The 26,568-nt window shown below is 36.4% G+C and overlaps 1 protein-coding gene across 5 annotated transcripts in view; it reads right to left on the reverse strand.

The window, feature by feature from the left end:
• Positions 1–26,568, reverse strand: part of ATRNL1 (attractin like 1) — a 433,474-nt gene that overhangs the window by 259,073 nt on the left and 147,833 nt on the right. For 4 of the 5 annotated variants that reach the window (XM_066190865.1, XM_066190863.1, XM_066190866.1 and 1 more), the window contains exon 21: positions 15,714–15,766. In XM_066190865.1, the coding sequence (XP_066046962.1) occupies positions 15,714–15,766 (53 nt within the window). Of the gene's footprint in view, positions 1–15,713; positions 15,767–21,001; positions 22,069–26,568 lie in introns of those variants that run through there. The other variant, XM_066190868.1, reaches the window with a different exon arrangement.

Here is a 26,568-nt window from a genome sequence, read left to right on the forward strand (position 1 = left end):
TCACTTTATCTTAGAAATCATTGATTAAAGTAGAAAAAAGTGTTGGGAGATAGGACCACAATACCATCCTGACATTGTCAATGGTCAAATATTACAAAGACTTACGGTTATTGAGGTTTTTCACATCTCTATTTTGATTTTTTCAAAACCCTTGACGGCTTTCACAGTCAAAAGGAGTCATTAAAATCAATTCAAAATGCCAGTAATGAGCATGTGTGAGAACATAACAATAATTATGTGAAGAAAGATGTTTAATGAAATGGGGAAAAAAATTTCAAAGCAATTCTTTAACCCTAGTATAGCTGTTAATTTTCTAGAAACCCCTCTGTTTCATTAATAAAGGTCAGCGACTTCTGGTAAGGATAATATGGTTTAATATGAAAGTTTGTACTCATATGCAAAAAGGAACAGACCAATTCCCACAATCAAACTTTTGTATTGGAAGAAAACTTTGATTTTTAAAATGACAGAATATTCCCAAAAGAATAAAGGCCAGACAGAAGTTCTTCAGTATTTCTAGAGTGCCTCTACAACTGTGTGAGAATATATAATTACAATGGTAATTACTTTTAAAAAAGGAAATTAAATTGAATATGTTTAGTATAAATTAGTGATAAAATTATATTTAAAAAGGGATGTTACAGGGGAGTATTAAGACTGTAAAATGAACCACTACAAATCAAGGGTGCCTGTAAATGATTTTTGGGTGAGTGCTCCCCTAATGGGCAGCTATTCAACATTTTGTTCCATGTTCAGTACTCAGTGTTGGGCCCATGCCTCATTTACTACGTGCTATACAAGCCCTTTTCTAAAGATGGAATTAATTTCTAATGTGGCTTTCTATAGTATTCATCACTATAATTTTCGAAGTTCTTCACAAAAGTTAATGAATTTGTTACAACATTACTGAAGGTGAGAAGGCATTATGAGTGCCATTTTACAGGACAGGAAATGAAACAAAGAGACCAAGGACAAAACCATCTATTAAAAACGACTAGCTAATTTGAAATACCTGGACTTTGATTTTTCATAATACTTTTAATTATATAGCACTATATATGAACATTGCTGTTTGGCAGCTCCATCCATCATTCATTGTAATTCTTTCCACTTTTACAACAAAACAGGAAAGGAACACACATTCAACTTTCCATTACATTATCACTGATTTGTTCCCTACAAATTCATTCAGTGCATTGCGGAGTGAAAGTTCCTTGGGAACTGGTATATAGCAATAGTATTAAAAACTGTGCAATCGTGCTTTAATAAAGCAGCAAATAAAAAATTATTGTGACAGCAACCTTCATTCTTCTACCTTCCTGCACCCACTGCCTATGCAGCATATTTCAATATAGGGGGTTTATTAAGTAATTTAAGAATCAGGCTGGAGTAAATGCTAGAGAACCGCTTTACTTCTGAGCTATCTTTTACCTTTGAACAAATCATTCCAAGAGAGCATCTCAGTTCACTGCACCTCTCAGCAAAAGAATGAACCTGGGTTCCCAAAAAGGGAGCAAGAACATTCATAACATTCATGGCTTTTCAAACTTTGATCACTGGCCATTCTCACATGGTTCCTCTCATGCAGTTTCTTAACACACATTTTTAAAACTGAACAAAATGGCCAAACAGTTTCATACATATACAGAATTTCTGAGAAATGTCTATTTATTTTAGCTCCCAAAGTTTAAGTTTAGCAAAAAAAAAAAAAGATCTAAGCCAAAAACTCTGCAATGTGTATCAACCAGATTTACAAAGAGCATGGAACTAGACCCACCAATGCAATATAGTCTCATTCTCAGCTATAACCTAATTATCCCATTTTATAAATATTAGGACAGGGTCACATGATCTTTAGTCAATCAATTACTAAAGTGGGGGGTTTTTTCACTTTTTTCCCTGATAACTAACAACTTTTATTTTGTTAATAAACCCCCCCCAAAATCTGGTGCTGTTCTATTCTTACTTCTTGAAATCACATAAAGTTGTAAGAACCTCCACCATGAGTGCAACTTCAGACTCGTCACAGTCTTCCCACACTTTCCTATGTAAGGATCTGTCTATTCATGCTGATTATAAAATTCATGCTCTCACCTCTTCATTGCACAGGCAGTTTGTCTCTCTCCTCCTCTTTCTAGTGATTGGTCTCTATTTCCAGCAAGACTTTGTTGAGAACAGAACTATTCATATTCCTCTGGATCAGTACAAACGCTGCTTTTGAAACCAAGTACCACTATCAAATGCTATAAATCGTATTCATTTGTGACCACATGAAATTCTCCTTGCATTGCATCAAAGCTGGGGGTTACCATCAGACCTATTTTCAGTCAGGATAATTATTTTGAACTTTCAGAGCAGCTGCCTGATTCATTCCTCTGTCATCTGCATCTAGCAGTCATCCACTGCCTCATTGTCATTGTTACATTGAATATGTTGGTGTCTGACATTACTTGTCCATTGTGATAAAACAAAAACTCATTTACTGTGAAGTCTTTACTAAAAACTTGCATTTTATTATATGTAATCAGAGTGCAATGAGCTTCAAAATACCCCAGCACTTACTATTTATATGCCTTTTTCCATTTCAAGAAAGAGCATGCGAGAATGAATTTCACATAAGTTCAAAGTCTTTAGAAGCATAAAGCAATAGCTACTCATTGCTTCTTTTACTGCACTTTAGAAAAATGTACTGGGCTAAAAAGCCCACAAAAAGACAGAGGGATTAGTGTCCTAATCAGCAAGTTGGGTAACTAAGTTTAATTTTAAATAGAAATTTTTTATCTTATGAAATTCTCAGTTCCTATTTGGAAAGGTCTAATAAGTTGTCAGTTTTGATCCTAAGGGAGGGCCAGAAAAATCTGACCTGTATTAGAATTTTATTCAGCTAATTTTTTCTGATTGTCTCAGCCCACTCTGTATTGACTAGAAGTTTCAGTGGGTGACAGAAATGCACTGTGTTCAGAAGGGAAACTCTTGGTTTTCTTTACTGTAAATAGAAAGACCTAGAAGGTTAATTAAGTCTGGACACATAAGTTTTACAAGCCAAGTTAGTTGGGATGTATCTCACCATAACTGTCACAGAAGTAAATGTGTTGGTATGAAAATGTCATGGTAAACAAAGCTGGACTTGTGGCTGAAATCTAAAAACTGAGGTACAGATAAAAGCTACCTGGGACCTTTTAAGCAATCTCAAGATGATGGTCCTAAAGTTTTAAACTCCAGACCACAGTCAAGGATCATTATTTTTCCTAGATATTTCATTACACTCTTTACTGAAAATGCAGCAACAACTGATGGGTTTACTGTGAACAGCTGCAGACCCTTTTCCAGCTCTGCTCAAGAACATAAAGCGTGGAAAGCAATGATTAGGGAATTATGAGCAAAATATTATCAAAAGAGGCAGCAACAAAGAAAAGTGAGTGCACCAATCAGTGGGTATCTAAACACCGGTTTTAGGAAAAAGTCTAGGTGTCTCCAATGATGGAACATTTCAGTACTCACAGCACAGTCTTGTCAAAAGTATGTTATTACTTGACAGCAAGGAGTACTCAATAAAGGTACTTTTGTTTTGTCACACTGGGCAGTCTCTGTAATCTCTTAACTCTTGTAGTATTCATAAAGTGTTAGAAGAGTAGGGAAAAGTACAAATAAAAAGCCAAGAAAAAAATTTCATTAAAATTATTAAGGAAAAAATTAAAATTTCCTTCTCCATGAATTTTTTTTTTCATAGTGACCTAAATGCATCACCACCTTTGTAACACTCAAATTAATATTACAAGTCTAACAGTATTGCAGTATTTTTCAATATACCAGCATCAATACTCACTAACCTGATTCTAATTTATTGCTTTCATTATATAATCTCTACAGACTGAACAGATCTCTGATCTGCTTGTTCTGACAACAGAAGTGGCACATCTAAGAAACAACAATGTTAAATTATTGTTTGACTTCATGTATTATTGCCAAAGAGGGATCTTTCTTGTCTAGGAAAGTAGTAAATGAAAGCAGTCAGATTTTCATGTTATTTTAAACCTTGCTCTCGTAACTTTCAGTTTATTGTATTATCCCTAAAATTCTACACTTCCTTTTAGAAATAATTTTTTGAAAAGCTTCAATTTATAAATGGATCAATGCCGAAAATACGGGCATGCAGAAGCACAAATGCAATTTTTAAACTGTTTATGCTTTTATACATGTATATGCTCAAGGTTTGCTATAATCTGGGAACAGTCAGAAATTAAACAGGCAATAACTTCTACATCTTTATTAGCAGAGTTTTTATCCTGTCTCTCAAAGAACAAAAAATATATGTTAGCAATTAAAGAAACAATCTCTTGTTACTCAGGCCTTCCAAGGAGACAGAACACGCACTTTATAGATGGTCTATAAATATACACAAATAGGTGCTCCTGCAATATCCCAACATTTTCAAAATTCTCTTCCTTCCCTTTTCTTATTATTCAGTTGAACTTTTCTTAAGAAACCCTAAATCCAGAACCCCAGCGTCAGAACGCAGCCCCATGTTGCTTGACTCCACATGACTTGTAAAAACTGCACAAATGTAACTTTAAGTTGAGATGTTTCCACTTTGCTGTATTCTATCCTGCTCCTCAAACCATGTTAAATTGTTCGTTCTGAGAAGTAAAATCTCTCATAGCAAATAAATCCAGAGCAGGGAAATTTCACTTAATACTGGGCAGGAATTACGTCATCCACCTCACTGAGCGATGTCCTCTGTTTTAAAGTCACAATTTGCAACAGGTACTTGCACTGCAATAAATATGATATGCTACAGCTCCATGCATTAGATACACTATTGCATTACAACTTTGAAAATAATAAGAACACAAGCACTTTTTCCTTTAAACCACCATTAGGTATTTAAGGAGTAAAATCTGTTGATTTCAATAATAACAGTCTCACTCAACATTGCTCATGCTAAGAACTGAGTGTCAATTCAGCAAAAAATATTGATGGGTTATTAAAATTCCAAACACTCACAAATGAAATTACATATCTGTAACATTACCTAATCCATTTTACATAGCCTTTAAAACAGATAGGAGGAAATATCTCAGCCCTAGCATGGAATAAAATACAGAGTGAAAAACTCCAGAAAAAAATAAACATTCCCCCACTTGCTACAAATTTGATTTGTAGGACTGGCAGTCAGGTACATAAAATAATAAACGGTTTGGTTAAAATAAGCAAATTGAAATAACAGAGGAAGGAAAAATGGAGCCCCACAGGCTGTTTTCCTCAACCCCAGTGCAGTCACTCATCCTTCAGAGGAGATTTATTCTTTGCCTCAGAGAGGAAACTTTGGCCACCATGGCAGGGCTCACTGACTCCTTTCTCAAAGTGACTTGGAAAACTCAATTTCCACCTAAAACAGCTGCCAGACATTAAAAGAAATATTATAATTTTCCTAGTGTAATTTTTTTTTCTATAAACCAGGAACTAAACACAGCTGTGCTTTCATTATTCATGACTTTTTTTTTTTTTTTTTTTTTTTTTTTTTTTTTTTTTTTTTTTTTTTTTTTTTTTTTTTTTTTTGCCATGGAAAGAAATTACGGCAAACCAAAATGTGCAAATAGAATAGATGTCTTCTTTTATTGCTTTGGTTGTTTTTTTTCAAATTATTAGCTTAATACAGACCAATGGAGACATACTATTACTCAATGATAGATATCAAGCACAAACTTCTTGAGATAGATTCTCGGAGAACTGAATTTGCATGTAAAAAGGAACAGCAAACTGTAGCAAATACTGACAGTCTGTTTGTTCTTGGTATTTGAAAAGCAGTGATTGTTCATATCATCTACAACTGACCTTCACAGACCAGAGACTGTGGTAGGCTATCCTTGCCAACAGACATGAAGTGACACATTTGCATGATGGAGTCATACCCTGCCTTCCTCAGAATGTTTCCATTTTTCTCTTTCCACCATTTATTCTGTTGTTCATTCTAGCAATGACCTCTCCATGTTCTCTTTCATTAGCCATTCCCAGCACCAGGAAAGGCTCCAACACTTTAAAATCTGTCTGGCCACATTTTCAAACACACATACAGAAGCACTACGTACGAAAAAAAAAAAGTGATATTGTTGCCCTTTTAAAACTTTTCTTCCCACATTTTGCATAGCTTGTCATTTTCATAAAATTATTCTGATGGCCGTGGCATTTCCTTAAGGGGCTAACACAGTAAAACACATTTATTTCCCCATAACATAAAAAGACAAATCAAATACATATATATTACTTCTTTACCAGTGTATCTTCATACTCTTTGACAGATACATTTTTCAACTCTCCCTTAATGTCTAGTTTGCTATTGTATCTATTTTGTAGTGTACACTGCTGCTTTTTGACCTCACATAGTTTGCTCTTCCATTTCATGTCTGCATTGCCCTTTATATCAAGTGACTTCCAAATTACACTTTGCTGTCGATGAGTTATATTTCTGGAACATATTTTAAAACAATATTCACAATTCAAGCTAAGGAAAAGTGACAATAAATTAACATCAAGGATTCACAGGCTACTTTGAAATATGCCGAAATGGAGCTGAGTTATCGAGTCAGAAAGCTAAATTTGACAATGTCCACATTTAACCTAGTTTACGTTTTCCTTAAATTTATATAATCCAAGGTTTTATCATCCTCTTGAGATAAAAATGAACCCAAATTTAATTAAATGATCCTGCAAGAGTCCCTCAATTACTCTGTAAGGGCTTCACAGCACTAATTCTAAAGCTGAAAACATCCCTGACTACTCTCTGAACTTTACGGACACGCGTGCCAGGATTGGGTGGCTCAGGACGCACACCTAAACAGTGGAACTCACACTACAGGACATTTGTATTAATGGAGGAGGCCCAGCTATCCTCTAGTGCTTCTTGTTTGCCAGCAGGGAAAAACACCCCAGGTGACATGGAAGGATGCACTGGTTTGGCCAAGAAATCCCAAAGGAGCCAACACAAAATCTCCCACATATCACAAGCCACTCATTGAAGTCAGAGTGTGGGTTTTTTTCCTTTTTCAACTGGTTCAAGATTTCACTAGAGATCTTCCCTTGAAGTCCTGCTGATCAAGAATTCTCTTCTCCCTGGGAAGTCAGCATGGGAAGCAATGCAACTGCAAAAGCACCACAGGTGTTTTCCCTGGACTGTCAGCAGGTAAAACCAAGGGACTCTGAGGGATCCTTTCCTGCGGCATTAATTCCTTACAGCTCCAGTCTCAGGGAGCTCCAAGGCCTCCCAGGTGTCTGAGGAGTGACAGCTCCTGTCCCCTGGGAAATGCTCAGGAATCACACACACAGAGCACTTCGAATACACAGAACAAGGATTCAGAAAGTATCCAACCCTATGAACTCATGCTCAATACATCAACAAATCAACTGTTGTGTATTTGTAGATACTTGCACAGGTTTCCTTCTCATTTAAAACTCTGCTTCACACACGGGCTAAAGTCCTCTACAAAGCAAAGGATGTCCTCTGAATGAGGTCTCACCTACTTTTGCTCCCTCAAGGTCTATAACTACTCATATTTTATACTAATAGCTATTTTACTGCAATGCTATATATTACATTGCAAGAAAATATTATAAACATAATACAAAAAATAATTATGGCACCTGTGGAATGGTCCTCTAATTCAGACTTTTATCCGTTTGCAATATAAGGTATGTTTTTTCTTCTTCTTAGCAGTTAGAAAGTTAGTTCTGTCAGCGTTAGTGTGTCCTATTTCTTTGAGATAGGGTGGCATACCTAAATGAATAATCACTAAATTGACTTTGCCTGCTTTGACAAAAGGCATTAAATAATAACTGTAAGAGGAAGCCGGTTGGTCAATTCACTAATATATAAGCAGAAGCTACCAGAGAAAGCAAATAATCTTCATTTCAAAAATAATGTATGGCTTTTTAAGCAAAGAAAATTCACAATATTAAAAAAAGTAATTTTAAAACATGAAACATAAATACATACATGGAAGAATTCTCCAACTCAGAGTAAAAACTGAAACTGATTGGCAGCAAATCCATTTCTTTAGCCTGCCCAACAAAGCTGCAAGCCAACCTAGCATTTGGCAAATGAGTACACAGAGCCTGGGGTGAGATCATAATACTTTATTAGGAGCTTCAGATTCTTGGTGTGGTTATTGTTTTAATTCTCTGGAAGGCGACAGTTGGTTTGTGCAGTTATTTTAGCTCAGGGCAAAGACTGTGTTTGTCTGTTGTTCTTTATAAATTCTGAGTTGGTAGGTTTGCTGAGGCTAATCTTTTCTCAAACCATCCTAGAATTGTCTGATTTAAACTATAATCTGTTCCACTAGACTCTTTAAACACTAAGAAGATTTCATTTTAAATATAATTTTTTTTGTATAAGCCCATATATTCAAAGGACAATGTCTGTCGTTACTGTATTTATAAATAATATGGATTTTTTCAGTCTGTATCAAAGTCAATCAGTGTTAGATATAATTGGCGGAACTCATTATTTTAAGTCAAGCATGACAGTTTTACAATTACAATATGTATTTAGTTTAAATTAATGCTGTCCCAAAAGGAAACATGAATTGTTCACATCAGTAGCAAAGCAGGTAGCTGCTGGTATACATCTCCCAACCCGGCTAAAGCAAACACGTTTTCAAGAACTAAAATTTATTGTTTATGCCCTTTAAGTTTCAACATAATTTTTAAATATCTGGAAAATCCCTGCTAACAGTTTTACTTATAGTGCTACTTGCTATTTGTCTTGGAAAACACTCTCCTTGGAATGTTCTTGAGTTTGATTTTTCTCTAAGTATAGCAAGTCTGCCACCTAGTGTTTTGTGGGACCTCTAGTACACGTTTTACTTGACAATTATATTTTTACAGTTTTACTGATAAAGGAGGTCATGTTCTGAGTCCTTGAATGCATCAACGTGCATGTTTTTAGTATTTAAAGGGATGTCTTTTTAAGAATTTTAATTTTCCTTTTTATTAAATTATAACATCGGTAACATAATAAATGTAACTAAAAATTGGCTTATATTAGAACTTTGTCTATGAACAAGCCCAGAAAAGAAAGAAAAAAATAAATTCCAATAATAAGGAAAAGATGCAGGACAAACTATCAGACCATGTTGATAGGTGCAATAAGCCTAAACTGCCTTTTGACAGTATAAATAAGGGTGTATCATCTTATTCTTTTGCTCTGAGAGAATATTGAGCTGATATTGCTAAAAAATCACTGGAAGTTGTCATAAATTATCTACATTTGATAATTAAACCATCTTTCTAGTTACTACTACTGGAAAAAAAAAAAGAAAAGAAAAAAGAAGTCAGGACTAAAAAAGTCTTTAGTCCAAAGACCAGATATGAAAAAGTAACTAGACTTCTTAATTTTTAGCAAGAAACACGAATTTTAAATAAAGCAGATAAAAGAAGTGCTTGAGGATTTTTTTCAGGCACCACATACACTGCATAAAAATATGGTTAAGAAGTTTTAAATTAAAATACAAATTTACTATAAGAAAATGCATGGAGAATAGGTAAGGACTAGCACTTTTCTTTACTTTTCCCTTTTTGAAATCCTGGTGTGTCAGCAGTAGTGGGGCTCATACAGCTTCAGAACTGGAGTAGAATCCTTGTGAGGCTCCTCAGCCAGAAGCAAAATTTGCTTTTTTGTCCCCAGCTCCCTTCACAGACACCAGATAGTATCTTGAGAGTTTTTACTGAATGTACATTTCATAGTTTCTCACCAATTTTGCACATGAAAGTATCATTCTTCATCTTTGTGAGCTGCTGACATACTGAGGGAATTGCTTATTGCTATCCTGTCTGTATTTATACCAAGGAAAGAAGCAATAGTCTCATAAGCTGTAATGATTTTATGGCTCAGAGTCTAGAATGGTAGAGCAAAGCCATAAACCAATTATTCAGGTCAATCCCAAAAAAGTCGTTGCAAAATGTTTAGTAGATCACATATTTTTTTTCCTGTGGTTTACTTCAAGTAGAAAAAGAGAAGCTAATAAAATTTAGCCATTAAGAATTTAAAAAAAAATAAAAAAGAAAAAAGAAACAAACCAACAAAAAAACTGTGACTACTGTTTTCCTGCTAGTAATAAAGTTGGGGGGTTTATACTTATAAAGTAAACTTTGCAATGTGTTCTCTGGCTTTCTATTTGCTCCCTGGATGTCCAGGAGACTAGTAGAAAACCCAGAGGTGCCAGTGGAATGTGCAGACCTGACCCCTATCTGCTTCTGCAGATGGGCCCACCACCTTCCTTCCTTGCATGTTTCATCCCAGAACACTTGAGAGTGGCTGGCCAGTCACTGTATGAGAAGCCATCCACAAATGACATCTCATAAAACACTAAGGTAAGAGAAAAATTAGCAAGAGCTCTGGAAGGAAACACCTAGAAAATGGTTTAAATAAAATTTGTATATTCTTTCAACCTTTTTATATACAGATATTAAGGTCTTTTTTAAAGGCTATAAATCCAACAAATATCTGGATCAGGGGCACATGACCAATAAATAGCTTTTAATTCCACAAAAAGCTGCAAGTCATTCAGTCCCTGTCTTTGCAATTGACCCATCCCCTCGTGACCTCTTAAGTTTTGGGTTCTCTAATCCTTCTCAAAGATCAGGTTCTAATCTCTAAAAGCAGGCCTGCCCTACATGGGAAACTACAGTGTTACACTGGATCTATAATGCATACACATATATATATACATATATGTATATATAATGCAAAAGGCAAGCTTCACCTGATTTTTCTTTGTGTTCACAGACAGGTCCACTTGACTGTCTGTCCAGCCAAAAGGTGAGCAGTGGATTAATTGAAATTGTTCATTTATTGCAATTTTATTACACTGTGACTACCTTCTGGCTGTGCATTTCTGAGGAAATCTTTCAGAACACCTGAAACTTTCCCACTCCAAAGTGTGCAGCCCCGTAACTCACTACTGCTGCCTGTTTTAAAACAGCAGCCAGTCTGCAGGAGCAAATGGAAAAGCTATTTGTTCTCTCTCTTCACTGCCAATGGTGGTACCCAGAAACCATCCAAAAATGCTTGTAAACAATTATTTTTAAGGATAAAAGGGAATAAAAAAGTAAGGTATGTAAATCCATGTGCATTTTTTCAGCTTCATTGTCTTCGCTAGGGATTTTCTTAGTGGACGAAAGGGCAAGTCTTGAGTGCTCAGCTCATGAAAATTCTAATGATTTGCAGGCAAACAATGAGATTTACACTCACAGGACTGATTTGTTGTAAGTTTTAATGCTTCTGCATGTAGCAGCATTAGAATCAGTTGTACTTCTTGTTTGATATGTTGCATTGGAACTCAAAATAATGTACATAAGCCAGACATTTTGGAAAGTTTTTGACCTTAGAAATATGGCTATGTAAGAGAGGTTTATTGTGGAAAGTATCACATCCTCTCAAAACAAGTGACTGTTAGCAAACCTATAATTCAAACCTTGTATTGTAACACATCATGAATTGTAAATTTAAAGTTTCATTTTCTCTGGAACACTGGATTAACCACTTCTCCATTTATGATTTAAAGCTCTCTGTCTGTGCACAACCCAAGTGAAGATCACAGACGTGGCATGTGTCCCAGTGATTCCTCCCAATCTGTCTAAAACCATCTGGTTTTCCTGCGTGTTCTCTTGCACCCAGGAGCTCTGACTCCGACAGCAATGTATTCCTAATGCTGATGTGTGAAGAACTAATGCAGCCATTTGGATGCACACTTTGCTATCGAGGTGTCACTGCCATCCATCACGCTGGCCCAGACACCACGGAGCACAAACAGCAGCCAATACAAATGCATCACGACAAAATGCCATATTTATGGTTTGTGTACATGCATAAGTCAGCTGCACAACCATCTCTGGCCTCCACTCAGGATTCATTTATATGGATTAAATCAGCTTCTGATCATCCACGGCAAGATTGGCTCCCAACAGAAAGGCCTAGGGATACAGAGCCTCCCTATCAGAAATACAGACACAATCTAGAAGCAGACCTGCCCTCAGCTAACAAGGACATTTGCATGGGCAAACAAAATTGTAGCTTCTAAAATCACAAAGATTTCTTTTGCATTAATATTGGTTTTACTTTGTTTAAGAAATCTTTCATAAGGTCTCCTCTGATATTCCTAAGCAATGGCACATTGTACACTTACAGCTGAAGAAATCCTTCCTCTCATGAAGTTCCAAGCTGCAAATTGTTGGATGTAAAGAGAGAATTACCACTGTATGTTTTTCCATTTGCTGTACTCTTTCTCTGGCATTCATGTTCATTCACTCCTGACAACAGGGTGCTAGAAGAGATAGATCATCATGCAGCTGCTCACACATTCTTACACATTCAGTACGTTTCTAATTTCTGTATCTTGTTCTCATTCTCTTGCTCTCAAAGAAGTTGTGCTTTTTCAACAACACAATTCAGTCACAAAGAATGTTATTAAAATTATTTTTAAAAAGCCATGTACAATGATTTTCACACAATCAGGATAATACACTACTGCATGCCCCATTACGCATTTCTTACCCTATTTCTATTAAGTTCTCACAATTTAAAGCAGAAAAACTAGTCTCATCCTGTGCTGCCATATTTGGATATGCCATATGAGAATGAAATCTGATGTTTAACGTACTGTTCCTCTGATCTCTGGGATTTGATGGCTTTGCTGCTATCTCTTATTTATCCTTTTGGCATAGTATCTGTATTTAGATTAAGCCCCTGCAATGTTTCAGCGTGTTACCTCCTATACAAATCTCATTCTTTTCAATCATGCCAGACCCATGCATAATCTTCCTGTGTTTTTATCTGCTCAGATCACTTCTTCAATCACACCACCATCCATGTACAGCATTAAAATTCTGTTTACTCTCCTACATCACCATGAAAGGAAACAAATAATGAAGAGACTAAAACAACCCGTGCTCTCCCAGTAAGCAAGCTCTGTTTTCATTCACCCTCTTCAACAGCCCATTGATGTCAATACCAGTGCCTGCACCAACACCTGACTGTTCCTCCTTCCTAGGCTTGAGGACGGCAGAGACAGGCAAGAGGGAGCAGAGAACTAGGCAAGAACTAGGTAAGATGGGCTGGAGGAGACGAAACCAGCTGAGCTTTTACAGGGCAGTGAATATTCACAGTACCCCAAGCTGCAGAAAGTTCCTCGAAGGCAGCAAGCATCCCTCAATCCACATCCTGCTGCTGAAGAGAAATCGAGGTCATCCAGTATCACACAAAAGTTACCCAGCCAGCTGGGATTGAAGGTTTTGCTTAGAAGAGCATTCCAATTTAGGGCAGTATTTACACAAGTGAAAAAAAGGGCAAAATTTAAATGCTTAAAACTGGTCATTTTGAAGACAGCTAAACTCAAGCATGTGACAGAAAGTTTTCCTGAGGAAGATCCTAACCATACAGCAAGTTATTATCTGCATTCACTGATTTTGATTCTTACTAATAGAAACAGATGTGCCTAGAATTTTTATTTCTCACAATCTTATGCCGCTCATAAATACTTACAATTTATTTCCCCCCCGCCCCCCATTTTGAGCAATGATATTCATGTGTTGTAAAAAATACACTTCAAGGAAAAGTAAAGTGACATTTTTAGTGTCTAAAGAGAATGTTTCTTAATAAGGAGGAAAAAGAAGCGCAGAAAAAATACCATCCAAATGCCTGTCTTGTACAAAACTGAAAGATGGTATGGCCATATTTTAGAATATAGATAACAAATTGGAGCATCTCTACATGATGTATATACTTTTTTTTTTTAAATACATGACTTAGCAGGAAATGGGCTGTGCTGATAAGAAACTGTCATTGAAACCTTAGGTCAGTCAGTTATCCACAAATTAACTGATTATTTCCCATTATGATGCATCATCCACCAAATGCAAGAAACATAGAATTCTATCATTATTTATAATAATGCAGTCTCCCTTTTACTACCAAAAATTAACTCTGAGAATTGTTTATATGGGATACTTAAATGGCTGGAAGTATTAAAAGAAAATTTATCATTTCAAAACAACAAGATCTTTAAAATATTTTGAAATCTGACAGAAGACAAATAACAGTAGTGAGTTAAAGGTGAAAGGGCATCTTGAATATAGTATGATTTGTCTCCAACATGATTTATAGACCCAGCCTGGAACACGATCGCAAAAAAAATAAGATTTTTCATGGAGGTGCCTGAGGTCTACAAATCTCATTACTGTCATTTCTTTTCAATCTCTTAAATTTAATAACATTTATTTTTAAAGGACAAAACAAACGTTGACACACATATCCAAAATAGCCTATATATTATTATCTTCAAAGTATGAACTTCTCACGTACTCACTCTAAACATAAAAAAATTATTTATTTAATTATTATATAGATACAAAAATTATTCCTGTAAATACTGATATTTATGTTTTGAAGTGAAATGCTTTTCTTATGCAAAAAAACCAACAAACAAAGTGGAATTTATTCATCAAGAGTATCTTTAAGACACAGTTTTAGGGAGTATTTTCAACTTGATCTATGAAATTTAACATTTATGTTCCAATCTAAAATATTGCATCCAAACTAATGTTGTCAGAGAGAAAAAAAATGAAAAAAAACCCACAGCAATGTTCTTTAATAGCTGGTGAGAGGAATAAATGTTTTAGGCCTAGAGATAAGTCAACATCTGTAATATAGTATGTAATTTACTATTTTGTTCTGTAAAACATACCTTGCAGATGCAAACCATTTAAGGTAAGAAAGACAGATTAGCAAAGAAAATAAACATTCCTTTATTAGGTAAATGATGCCTTAAGGAGACTCTAAAACAAAGCTTTTGTGTATGTTGTAAAATGAAATGCTAAGAAACAAGGCCAAAAATCAGAAGAGAGGTTATAAGTATGTTCAGACATCTGTCTTTATGTATAAATTCAAGTTTGAAGTAGGGATGATGTTAGAAACAACAGACAAATGGATCCAATTGTCTGACACGGAGCAGGTACGTGCAAAAGTCACAGAAGTTAAAATAGTGTTCTCCAACATCCCATCTGTTTTTATGATGATTAAAATTACTATTGAACTTGATATTGGAATAGTAAAATTGGCACAGCTCACTAAGGGATTTATGCACATGGATAATAAGCATTCTCATCCCTTCGGGTCCCTCACTAAGACTATCAAAACTGCAATGTTTCAGAGTAAATTTGCCAGAGGCACCTTTTCTGCAACATTAAGAACATGGAGACAACACACATCCTCCTTTTATGACACTGTGGAGAGCAGCTGTGTCTCATGTCCCTGGGAGGCAGACTGGCTGAACAACTCACAATGTCCCAGGGAATAGTGATATTTATACTATTTGCATTTCTCCACCACAAAGTCTGTCTTTAAAGCATTGCCACAATTACTATTCCTTTCATTCACATATGATGAGATACGATTCCTTTTATTCAGATATGATGAGAGCATCAGCCCGTGGGTTGGTCAGTCCCTCTAAGCTAGATGTAAGGAATCAACTTAGTAGACTTTGTGTTCTTGTGGACAAAGTAAGAGAAGACCAGTGGGACATATTATTTTTCAGTCAAAATATCAATGTGCTCAATTTTGGAAAACCTCCAGGAACTTAACTTCGTTTTTCCAAGGAAATGAAATTATCAAATAGTACGTAATCAACATTTCAGTAAGTAGCATTAAAAATACAAGTACTCACAGTAGCATGTTCCCCTAAGTGGATTTCCAAGATACCTATTTTCAGAGTCACAGCTGCAAGGGGAAAAAAAAAGACAAAACCAAACATTCCCATTAAACAGAGTACGGCTTTAATAAAAACGCAGCTAGAATATTTATTCAAATAGCATGAGTTTCAGTACTAGCAACACAAACACATGCAAATAAGAAGTATTTCATATAGTTCTTAATGAGGGTGTGCTGCTTTTGGAGGCACCTTTCTCATGTAAGAAACCCAGAGTATCCAGGCTCTTGAATAAAGAACTTCAGTCGCGTGCCTGAAGTGGGTGCCTGCTGTAGGACTCAGGGCAGGAATTCTGGTCTCTCTGCACTCTAAGGAGCACAGGAGAGCCAGGCAGCCATCCCAAGCACTGGATCTCCTTATTCCTCTCCCCTCAGTCACAGCTGATTCCCTCCCTGGTTTTGATCTGGCACAGCAGCATCTCAGTTCCTTAACTCCCATGAACTTCACGGGCAATTGCTGCTCTTCACTGACCACCCAGGGCACCAGGTGAAACTCAAACTGAATATGATGTACTGATGCTGCTGACAAGATGTGCACATGATAAGGGCTGGAGAAATAGCTTTCTTATTGATAAGATATATAGCTATTTTCAGAGACATGAAATAGCCTACAGAAAATTCGGTGCAAATTCAGTTATATAACGTTACTCTAAAAATGCCAAATATCTTAATAGAAAATTATTAATCTCCTTTAGGCTTCCTTGGCTATTTCATGGACACCTCCAGAAAGATTACAGTTTTCTCTTAAATATACAGAAATATTCACAAAACAAAGAGAAAGCTAATCACTGCTTATTAAATTTCATATAAATATTTTCCCAGAGATAATCTGAATCATTTAATATCTTGGACTATCTTTTCATTACTTTATTCTAACAAATTTAATTTGGAAGGAGATACTTTTGCTGTTATTTTATTTGTGATTGGTATTAAAAGTACATTCTAACTTGGATGTCATATCATTTAACAAGTTTCAGAACTGAAAATATTTTGATGTTTGTATTTCTCCTGGTTTCCTCAGTAGTTTCTAACTGGTGATTCCTAACATACTCAATTTTATTAAAAAATAAGCAGAGAATCTCCTTGACCCTTTGTTACAATGCCATAAAGAAAATAATCAGCAGTAGCAATAAAATGAAAAAGTAGAAAAAAGACGTTCTGGACTCTGCCCTTGCACATTGCTGATCCCACATTAGCATGAGAACTCTTTGCAGGGTCAACTATACAGAAACTCAACACTTCTTTAATATACTAATTTTAATAATTGATCTCCAAGAAAACAAACTCGCCTATGCTTCAAGTCTAACCGCAGAACAAGATTTGTGATCTTGTTCACAAAGACACTCTGGTCCTACAGTTCTATCCTGTAGAAAGGACAGTCCAGTCCTGAAGTAACTCTCTTGCATGCACTTGGACAAGAGAAAATCTCTCAGGTAATAACACTGGTGTGGCTGACACGGGCTTTTTCTAAACATCACAAAACACTAACATTCTATAAAGACCAGCTTGCCACTGAAACCATAAAAAATATATCCATGTCTGAAAGGGCCTTTAGGTTTGGAATTCTGAAAGAGAGCTAAGGGGCCATTTTTAAACCATGGGTTTAAAAGAATTCACTTTTCTTGTATGTAAGATTGCCACATAAATGAGACAGTGTATCACATAGCAAATGATAATATACGATTGAGGTTACTGTAAGAGGACTATTTTTTCTATTGAATTGCTTCAAATGCAAAGTCGATTAAATGCTGGGGTTTTACACCTGAAGAACAAAAATATATAAAAAATAACTCTGTATTTAGAGTCTAAGAATGAAGGCAAGAAAGTTCCCCTGCTGCTCACTGCTAATGACACTGACCTGTGTATGACATGGAAGAGCAATATCCAACTCCCATAAGCAATACCCTTTCCTTGGGGAGAAAATAAACAAATCCCTCTCTGAACTCTTGCACAGTCACTGCACTCACCTGTGGTGATTTGACCCTGAGAATAAAGGTTTGCATTTCTTTCTTTAATCTTGAAAATCTTAATGAAAAAAGACAGCTGTTTCCATACAGCTTCCCTTCTCCATTCAGCTGCCCTTCTAATCAGATGCAACCATCTCCTGTGGATCAATAAGTACCAGAACCCAGGGATTTCCAGCATCACATATACCTTCCTTGCATTTTTATTCCTATTTCTATCACAGAAAAACCCCAAACATGAATACATGAAATAAAAATATCTATAAACTCCATCTAACATAACACAGGCTTCACAACTTACAAGAACACACAAAAGAATGGTTAATGCAAAAATTACAAGGTTCTAAATATTTTGCAACATACAACATTCATAAGTATTCATTCAAATCCAAATAATTACCAATTCCCTGACAATTACAGAAGTGACCTTCAAATATCTTGAAAAGAAAATGGTAGTGCAATTTTCCAGCCATTTCAGTTGTTTCAGCATCATATGCAATGGAATGATAAAATATGCCCAATAAAAAAAGAACAATGAATTACACCACAGCAAAAAATTTTGATGTATTATCATGGATATTATACTCTGTGTTGGGAGCCTCATGGAAGCACTGAAGGAGGGAGTGGTTTTGGGTAGAACAGAGCCCCATGCCAGCCCTGGTGGGTGTTATCCCAGCCTGTCAGGAGCAGACACACAGCCTTGCCTGGGCACAGGAGAAAAGGATGTGAGGGAGCAGGAACCTCTCCATGGACAGCACCTGTACAGCACAGAGGGGAAAATCCAGGTTCATCCAGTGCTGCAGACACACAGGAACCCCAGTAACTGAAGGGGCATGAGATCTACCTGTTATCTGTGTTCTTTTTATGCTCTCTGATTATAACAGCTTTTTTATCACACTATGTGCTGCCAGGACTTTCACGCAGAACACTTCCATAATGTACATCAGGAATAACATGAGGTGGAGTTTTTACTAGTTAGAGAAGCCTGTTTTAATTTAAACAGAAGATCCTACTTAAACACTTGGTTTTCAGTGGAGGGAAAAAATGAAACTAATAGGATTAGGAATATATCTGAAATTATTCACACAAGCATGTATGCTGGGTTTCGATTAAATTTAGTTTTGTCTTTTAATCCTCCCCTATTTTATTAGCATACATATTGCTCTGCATTAGTCACTGATTATGGTTCCAATTATGAAATTTCCTATTCGCTGAATTGTTTCCTTATGAGCTTTACTCATTGTAGTAATTTTTGTACCTTTTCCAAAAGCCAGCACACATTGGACCATATGTGAAGCATAATATATGCCTCATATCTGAGAAATGGGAGCTACACTCATTATTTTATGTGCCATAGGGCCATGATCATTTGCTTTAAGTGGTCATAATGAATGAGCAGTTCCACTCTGGCAGGACTCCAAAGACACAGCTCCCATTTACAAGGACAAATGGAGGAAGGCTCCTATTAGGTTACATACAAGTTCTATGGTTTGTTCCAATACAAAAGTATTCAATTCATCAAGCTCACTGACCTTTGGATGGCCTGCTATTAGCACTTATTTCCCAACTTCTCCCTCAATTATCCTTTCAAAACTGAACCATTTTCTTTCACTTTCTTTTTATCTCCCTGGATTTTCTGGAAGTTCAAAATAGAAGTTATTGACAAATGCATTTAAAAAAAACAATTGTTCTCATGTTTCTGACAAAGATAATTTCTCACTTTCTCTTAAAATAAAAAAAAATGTATGTAAATGACTACACGCTTACAGTAAGACCGCCAGATTCGGGGGTTTTTTTAACGAATGAAAGGCTGCTTTGTAAGACAGTTTACAAACAACCTTTTGTTGAAGCTTAGCAATGTGTATGTTCTTGCCCTCTGTACCTTGCAGGCTTAAGAAAGCAAAGGAACTGACAGCAGCAGGAATACATACATTTATATGCCTAATTTTATTGTTCTTACTGGTATGTCCCTTAAGGAAGGGCACACCTACAAGCTTCTCACCTGAGGAAAACTGTCAATATAACACCAACCTGTATCAACAGCTTTCTAGACAAGTGATTTGATCACTTGGAAACCTTCCTATAACAGCTCATTTAACTTTTCATGGGGAAGGCAGAAGTTTCTGCAGTTCAGCTGCGGCCACTAATTGTTAAATCTTTCAATTAAAAGTGAAGCAAAAAAGAGGAACAGGGGAAAACAAACCTAAGTACAGGTGGACTTTCCTTTAGCTGAGTTAGTTTTTAATACCAAATTCTCAGGGAAGGCCACTCTAACAGACAATATTATTTTATTCAACTGGTGCCTTGCTGACAGTGTTTTATCTCGTTCTGGCCCAGACCAAGGCTTTTCAACTATACAGTTATAGCATATTATATAATATAGATATTTATGACCCTTACCTCATATTTTGTCCTTGCAAATTAACAAGCCACGTCCACAGTGTCTAGGGTAGAGCTGTCACCTGGCTGATCTATAGCTGGTCATAAACAAGTTTGGGATTTTGCCCAGGTTCCCAGCATTGCGTCTACAAGAGGCTCAGGATAAATTAAGACTAATGGTCTGCTTTAGCAGAGTATTCCTAGTCCCAGACTGATTACTTGGGCCAGGTTTTGGATGAGTCAGAATCGCTTCCAAGACTACTGCGCACCTCTGTGCTAGCCTACTCCTCATGCTGTTCCCTTTTTACCCAGTGGTCTTGCTGCTGCTGTCCTCCGTCACTGATTGCTGCTTCTGCTCCCTTTGCCCCCACTTCTTGATCTTGCACAACTGGCTCATGGTTTTATCCTACTTTCCTGGTTCCACAGTGTTATGATGCTATGGGGGTTTTGAACAGTGAAATACTGTTACATTTTAAAAAATCTGGTTATTTGGGACACCTTGCAACTGAAGTTCAAACAGTGTTTGTAAGGTTAAACCTAAGACTTCTCCAGTCCCATGGTAAGCCCTGGGGCATCGTAAGTGGATATGAAGAATTTCTCCATACTACTATATATTGCTACATCCTCACTATTGAAAAAATGTCCATGCTGTTGGCTGCACTTTTTGCACATAATTATGAGACAGCTGATAAACATTTAGTTCAGATTCACACACAGTTTTTTATGCTCCCTGTTGGTTATCTCTTCTCGAAAGTCATCCTACTCTTAAAATACATTTCCAGCAATGAGAAAATAAGCTGAGGTATGTGCTTAACTACAGTCAGTAGATGTTCCTGGCTGTAATTCACAACATTTCAGAAGTGATGCCACAGAAACTGCTGATATTCAGCTCAAGAGTGGTGACTTGTGGGTGAAAGCAATAACCCAAGAACAGCTGAGGTGATAACTGGTCCAGATCAGTGAGTGACTGATACCTGAAAGCCCAGTTCTCACTTAGATGTGGTCAAGACTTAGGTCTTGATTTAGGCCTGCCTGGCATCCATACCTTTGGCACAGGAATTCCCAAGAACGACCACATCCTCTGACCATCCACAACAGACACGGTCAGCAGCAAGGAAAGTGAGTGACCTCACAACCAGCACCTACGATACATCAGCCAGTGTCATGCTTCGGGAGTTCAGGCATGTTTAAAAGATTCAGAAACAGCACCATCCTTTCACAGGATTGCTAAGATTTAGATGCAGTAGTTGAGCTCAGATGACATATTTGATGAAAAAGAGGTATTGTAAGCAATGTTAATGACTGCTTTGTGATTTTCAGAGAATAGGCTCAATTGTTAATTATTATTGCATTTTTTATCCTGCGATATAATCTTTATATTGCTGAAGTGAAATATGTGAAATACACAAACTTCTAATCCATAAATGCAAATTTATCCCTCTTAGAGATAAAGGTCTGCTTCTTGACTGCATTGACATTGTACTCTGCACTACATTGTCTCAATGCTATCCATTAATACTGCACAGATTCAGACAGACAGACCTCTCAGATCTTTGGTTCTAATGCAAAAATTGGACACTTTCACTTCTCACACTGCCAAGATCCTTCCACTCATGAGTAACTTCAGATATAAAGAATTATCAGCCTACCTCTCAAGATAATGATAACCTACAAGGGTAAAAGGTACCGGGATTTATGCTTCCAGTTAGAACTTTTTAATAATGTGGGAAAATGATTTATTTGTTTTTTTTTTTTTTTCTTGTAAGTGCCCATAACGATGTCTTGAGACAATGTTTTTTCTGTAGATCAATTTGTCTCCTCCTCACATAATTCATGAAAAAGGCCCAGGCCAGCAATCTTTTTTTTTTTTTCTTTTAATCTAGGCTGATTTCACCAAACGAAAATAGTAAAATAGTAAAACAAGCAAGCTGTCCATTTCCAGATCCCTCATGCTATTCAAATCCTTCTTCCCTGCAAGATAAAGAATAATTAATATTATAGAGTTCTTACATACTCTTTGAAGTAATAATATTTAAAATCACAAAATCCTTTGCACTCCAGGACAAAATAAGCTTTCAATAAGGTGTCACTCATCATATATATATATATATAATTAAGACGGGGGAAAAAAGGTTAAGATATAAAATAAGAGTTTTCTAATAAAGTCTGGATTCTATTTAGTTGGTCTATACAAGAATAAAGTGACCTACTGCCATCCTTTGGAATAGCTGGATAACTCTCTGTTAATCTTAATGAATAACGCACCAAATGGATTTTATATGCAAATTATTTGATGCTGCTTACTCAGAACAAGAAAAATCTCATGTCCATGGCCTTACCCTTTACCTCTGGCACTCCTCTCTCTACAAATGGCCATGTTTTTGGCAGTGGTGCACAAACCTGAATATATGCAAAAAGGTGAACTTGGAAAAGCAGACTTTTCCTCTTAACAGTCACTGTCCTTTCAAAGTCAGGGAAGAGAAATACCCACATTTCTTCTCTCACATTTTGACCTGTATCAGACACTTCAGACATTACTCCAGCCCTTATCAAGTGTATGTTAGAATATCCCATAACTCAGAATAAGAGGCTATGTTTACACTGAACTGGACCACAAATCTGAGAAATATTAGCATGGGTTTTTCTACTACTTCTTTCCTTTTAGAGGGAATTAGATAAGGAGCAGTAGTAAAACAACCATGAAAACTTATTACTGCTTAAACTGAAATGCAGCTCCTCCTAACGCTTACTTTTCAAAAACCAGTTAACAGTTCACAAAATTCACATATGTTTAATCCTTTTAGAAGGCAAATATTGAAGAAATGTGTTAAATGTTAACTTAATATCAACAATAGAATATTCACAGAATGATTTGGAAGGGATCTTAGACCATATGAAATAAGTATATGGAAGTCACTGTGCACTGGAACAGGTTGTATAGAGAAGTTGTGGAGTTTCCCTCACTGGAGATATTCCAGAACCATCTGGATACAATCCTGTCCACGTCTCTGGGATGGCTCTGACCCATTCTATGATTCTGTGATCAGCTTTTCACTCCAGTTCTGGCACTTTCCAGGAGTGTTTGTATATTGCTGCTGTTTAGAAACCATATCTCAAAAAGAGCAGGAGAGGCAGCACGTCAGAACATTAAATATTTTAACAGGCCCTGACAGTCAGAGCAAATGTATCGTAATAGGCTTCATCAAGTAGACCACATGAAAAAGAAATATATATACACACATTAATATATATACACACACTAAATCCCAAGTGGTTTACTGCACTTTCATTAGTCATTACTGAATTGTAAAATTTTACTATTAGTAAGTGTGTTTGTAGTAAGTATATTTTAACTATTAAACATTTTATGGCTTGTTTTTAAAAAATGTGCATTATAACATGACTCTTTTATTATTGCAGAATTTAATCGATGGTTTATAACACGACTACTTTATTACTGTTGAATTTAATCTATGGTCAGTCTCTGAGGGAAATTATTGCGAAGAACTACTCAGTTACAATCTCAGTGCAGAAAGTTCAATGCTGTGCTATTACTGAGTGCTATCGAGTTCTCATCTGTTTGCATTTGATCTTCCTTGCGTTCATTTCGCTTTGTTTTCAAGATTCTGGGATGGGCTTTGTTTGTTTGTTTTTGTTGTGTTGGAGATTTTTAACAAAATCACTATTTATATAAGACTATAATTTCGAAGCAATTTAAGGAAAAGGCAATTTCAGAAATATGTATTTCAGAGTGCTATACAGACACTATAATTTCCAGAAAATGGTACAAATACAGGCAAGTTACTTTTTGTCTTTCTACTTCAAATTACGTATGGTAACTTCGGTCATTTTCTTGTCATTTAAGACTACAATTGAGCACAATATGGCAATTAATATTTCCAAAAATATGGGAGATTCTGACTAAGCCAAGACAAAAAATGCCAATTCAGAAGCAAAGCACATTACACCTTTTGGAGTGGACATTGCATCTCACTCATGGCCAAATGCTGCTTGTACGTGGATGTTCAAGAATACTAAATGCAAAATGAAGACAAAGGTATGAATAAATCAGTGTGTTGTGGCCTTCTCTAGGCTGTCAGCTATACAGGGTTAGGGAATTTTAGAAAAAAGTCACATTATCTGAATTACTGCTCTACTTGCAACAACTTCTACAGTGGTAATGACAAGTTATAATATAAACACGAAGCACAAATACCACAGATGTTTAAGTATAATACATACTGCAGTTGGCAAGTTATCATTCTTACCCTTAGGAATCCAAAACTCTAGCCATTACATGACATTTTCAGGTAACTTTCATTATTCCTGGATGACTTAGCTACCTGTTTCTGATGAGATATTCAGAACTTTTACTTCCCGTACTTGTTTCCTATGGCATCAACGGAAATTCCTAGAGAATCATCAGAAAGCAAACACGGAAGCATCACAGTTTCCAGACTTGTAGCTTCCTTCTTTGCCTTGCAGGTCTTTAACACCGTATTTTTGTCCATCAGATCGTTCCAATACCTATACATCAACCCAGTATATTGTTCTGACAAGTTCTCTCCCTGCCTAAAAGAACTTTCTTTACCCCACCACTGCATAGCAGTCTATCAAATTCATGTGTTATTGCCTACCATTTTTCCATTATGGGCATATCTGGCCTTTTTTAAAGTCCTTTCTAATATCTAGGATATTAATCCCATCTAACCTGCACCGTCTTTTATTTGACTTTAATAAAGAAAGATATCAATCCAAGAGATAGAGAAGCATCTATTAAGAATAGAACACAGAAAAATGTCTGGGTGGCTGGAGAAAGGATCTAGTCAGATACACACATCTGGTTTTCCCCGGCCTCTTGCCTGTAAAGAGCCCAAATCCCCATTAGTCCAATATAGCACATAACCTCATGAATTTCCTGGAGCAGAGATGATACTGATACTTCTTTATGAAGTGCCAAAGTGTAAATAAGTGTTACTATCTGTGTTGCAGCAACAATACTGTAACTGTCAACACTTCCAGTCTTGGCCAGCTCTCCTTGAAAAGTTATTGGACCCTTAAGAAGAGAACTTAAAAGGAATGGCTGTAAAAGGAAAAAAGTTGACCAAAATGAGACTATAGCCTTATAGCAGGGGACTGTGAAGTATTTCACAGCAGGAGTTTTGCTCTGTCAGCCCTGATCCATGATGTTCATGTGGGGTTTGATGGGCAGGCTGCACAGGACTGCTGTGGAAAGCAGAGCTTGCTCCTGTGCGAGTACAGCACTGAACCGGAGCTTTAAGTAATCCCAAAGGGCAATTCACAGAATACAGCATTTTTCAAATGCACAGAATCTTATCCTAAACAATGTCAGAAGGAGAAAAGAAAATAATTTTTTAGCTACTGTAAGACCTCTGGTGAAGTAACTCACAATGGATGAGAGAAATCCTGCATTCCAGCTGGGAGTGACTGGGAAATCAAACTCCTACACTCCTCCAAGAGCTATTTTATCATTCCACCCCATGTACCTCAAAGACTCAATCCCTCAGCAAAGAGGCCATCAGACAGCAGCTTTAGTGGGACTTCTGAGCAGTAATTGATCTCCTGTATTTTTGTAAGCATCACACTTGATGCTTGAACTAGTTATTGCTAGATTTACCTCAGACACATGAATTACATTTGGTCTGATCAGTTACTTTAGAGGAAAAAATCTATCTTTGCTTCCTGGGCTATGCCAAGGGTGACAAACCTATTGAAATACTTTTGTAATTAACACGCTTCGAAGTACAACTTAGCACCTTTCCATATGTATTCTGAGGAGACCAAGACATGTCTTTTTGATGTTTAAAAGATTGCAGCTCAAAATTTGTAGGTATTACAAAAATATTTCTGCTACTGAAAAATTAAATGGAATAATAAAAACTAGATAATCTGCCAGAACACAGTCCTAAAAAAACCCCATCTGATCACCTAAGATATGAAAAACTATATCCAAAGGGCCATGCAAAAAAACCAGACACTCATACAGTTGAAAAACCTGAGAGTTGACTGTTTACTACTTTTTAACTAAATACACTAATAAAAAACCAATATTTGCTAGTACCTTAGATGGGCTTAGGATCAAAGACTAAAGAGTTATGTGGCCAACCCCTTTCCTTTCACCCTGTGTGATAACAAAGTAAAAAGTGCTCAGAAATAAAAGAACACCAAAGGCTTTACAGCATGCCTGGGACTGATGAAGGTGGTAGATTAAGGGGAAAAAAATCCTGATTACAAAGTCATGAAATTTACTAAACTAGGACCTTTTTTGACGTCAGAGAGAAAAAGAGAATGCAAGAGGCATACAAAAATCCTGTTTATTAATCCAAACATACAGCAGAGGTGGAATATCACTGATGCAGAGATTGTGTGGGAACAGTTATGGCCTAATCCCTTCACAAGTCTCTATTTCACCAGCCTCGAGCGTTTCTATTTTCTATCCATCATTTTCTG

This window comes from Chamaea fasciata, unplaced genomic scaffold (assembly GCF_029207755.1).
Source record: "Chamaea fasciata isolate MVZ Bird 193981 ecotype frontalis unplaced genomic scaffold, bChaFas1.0.hap1 SCAF_9, whole genome shotgun sequence".
In the NCBI taxonomy this organism is placed as follows: Eukaryota; Metazoa; Chordata; class Aves; order Passeriformes; family Sylviidae; genus Chamaea; species Chamaea fasciata.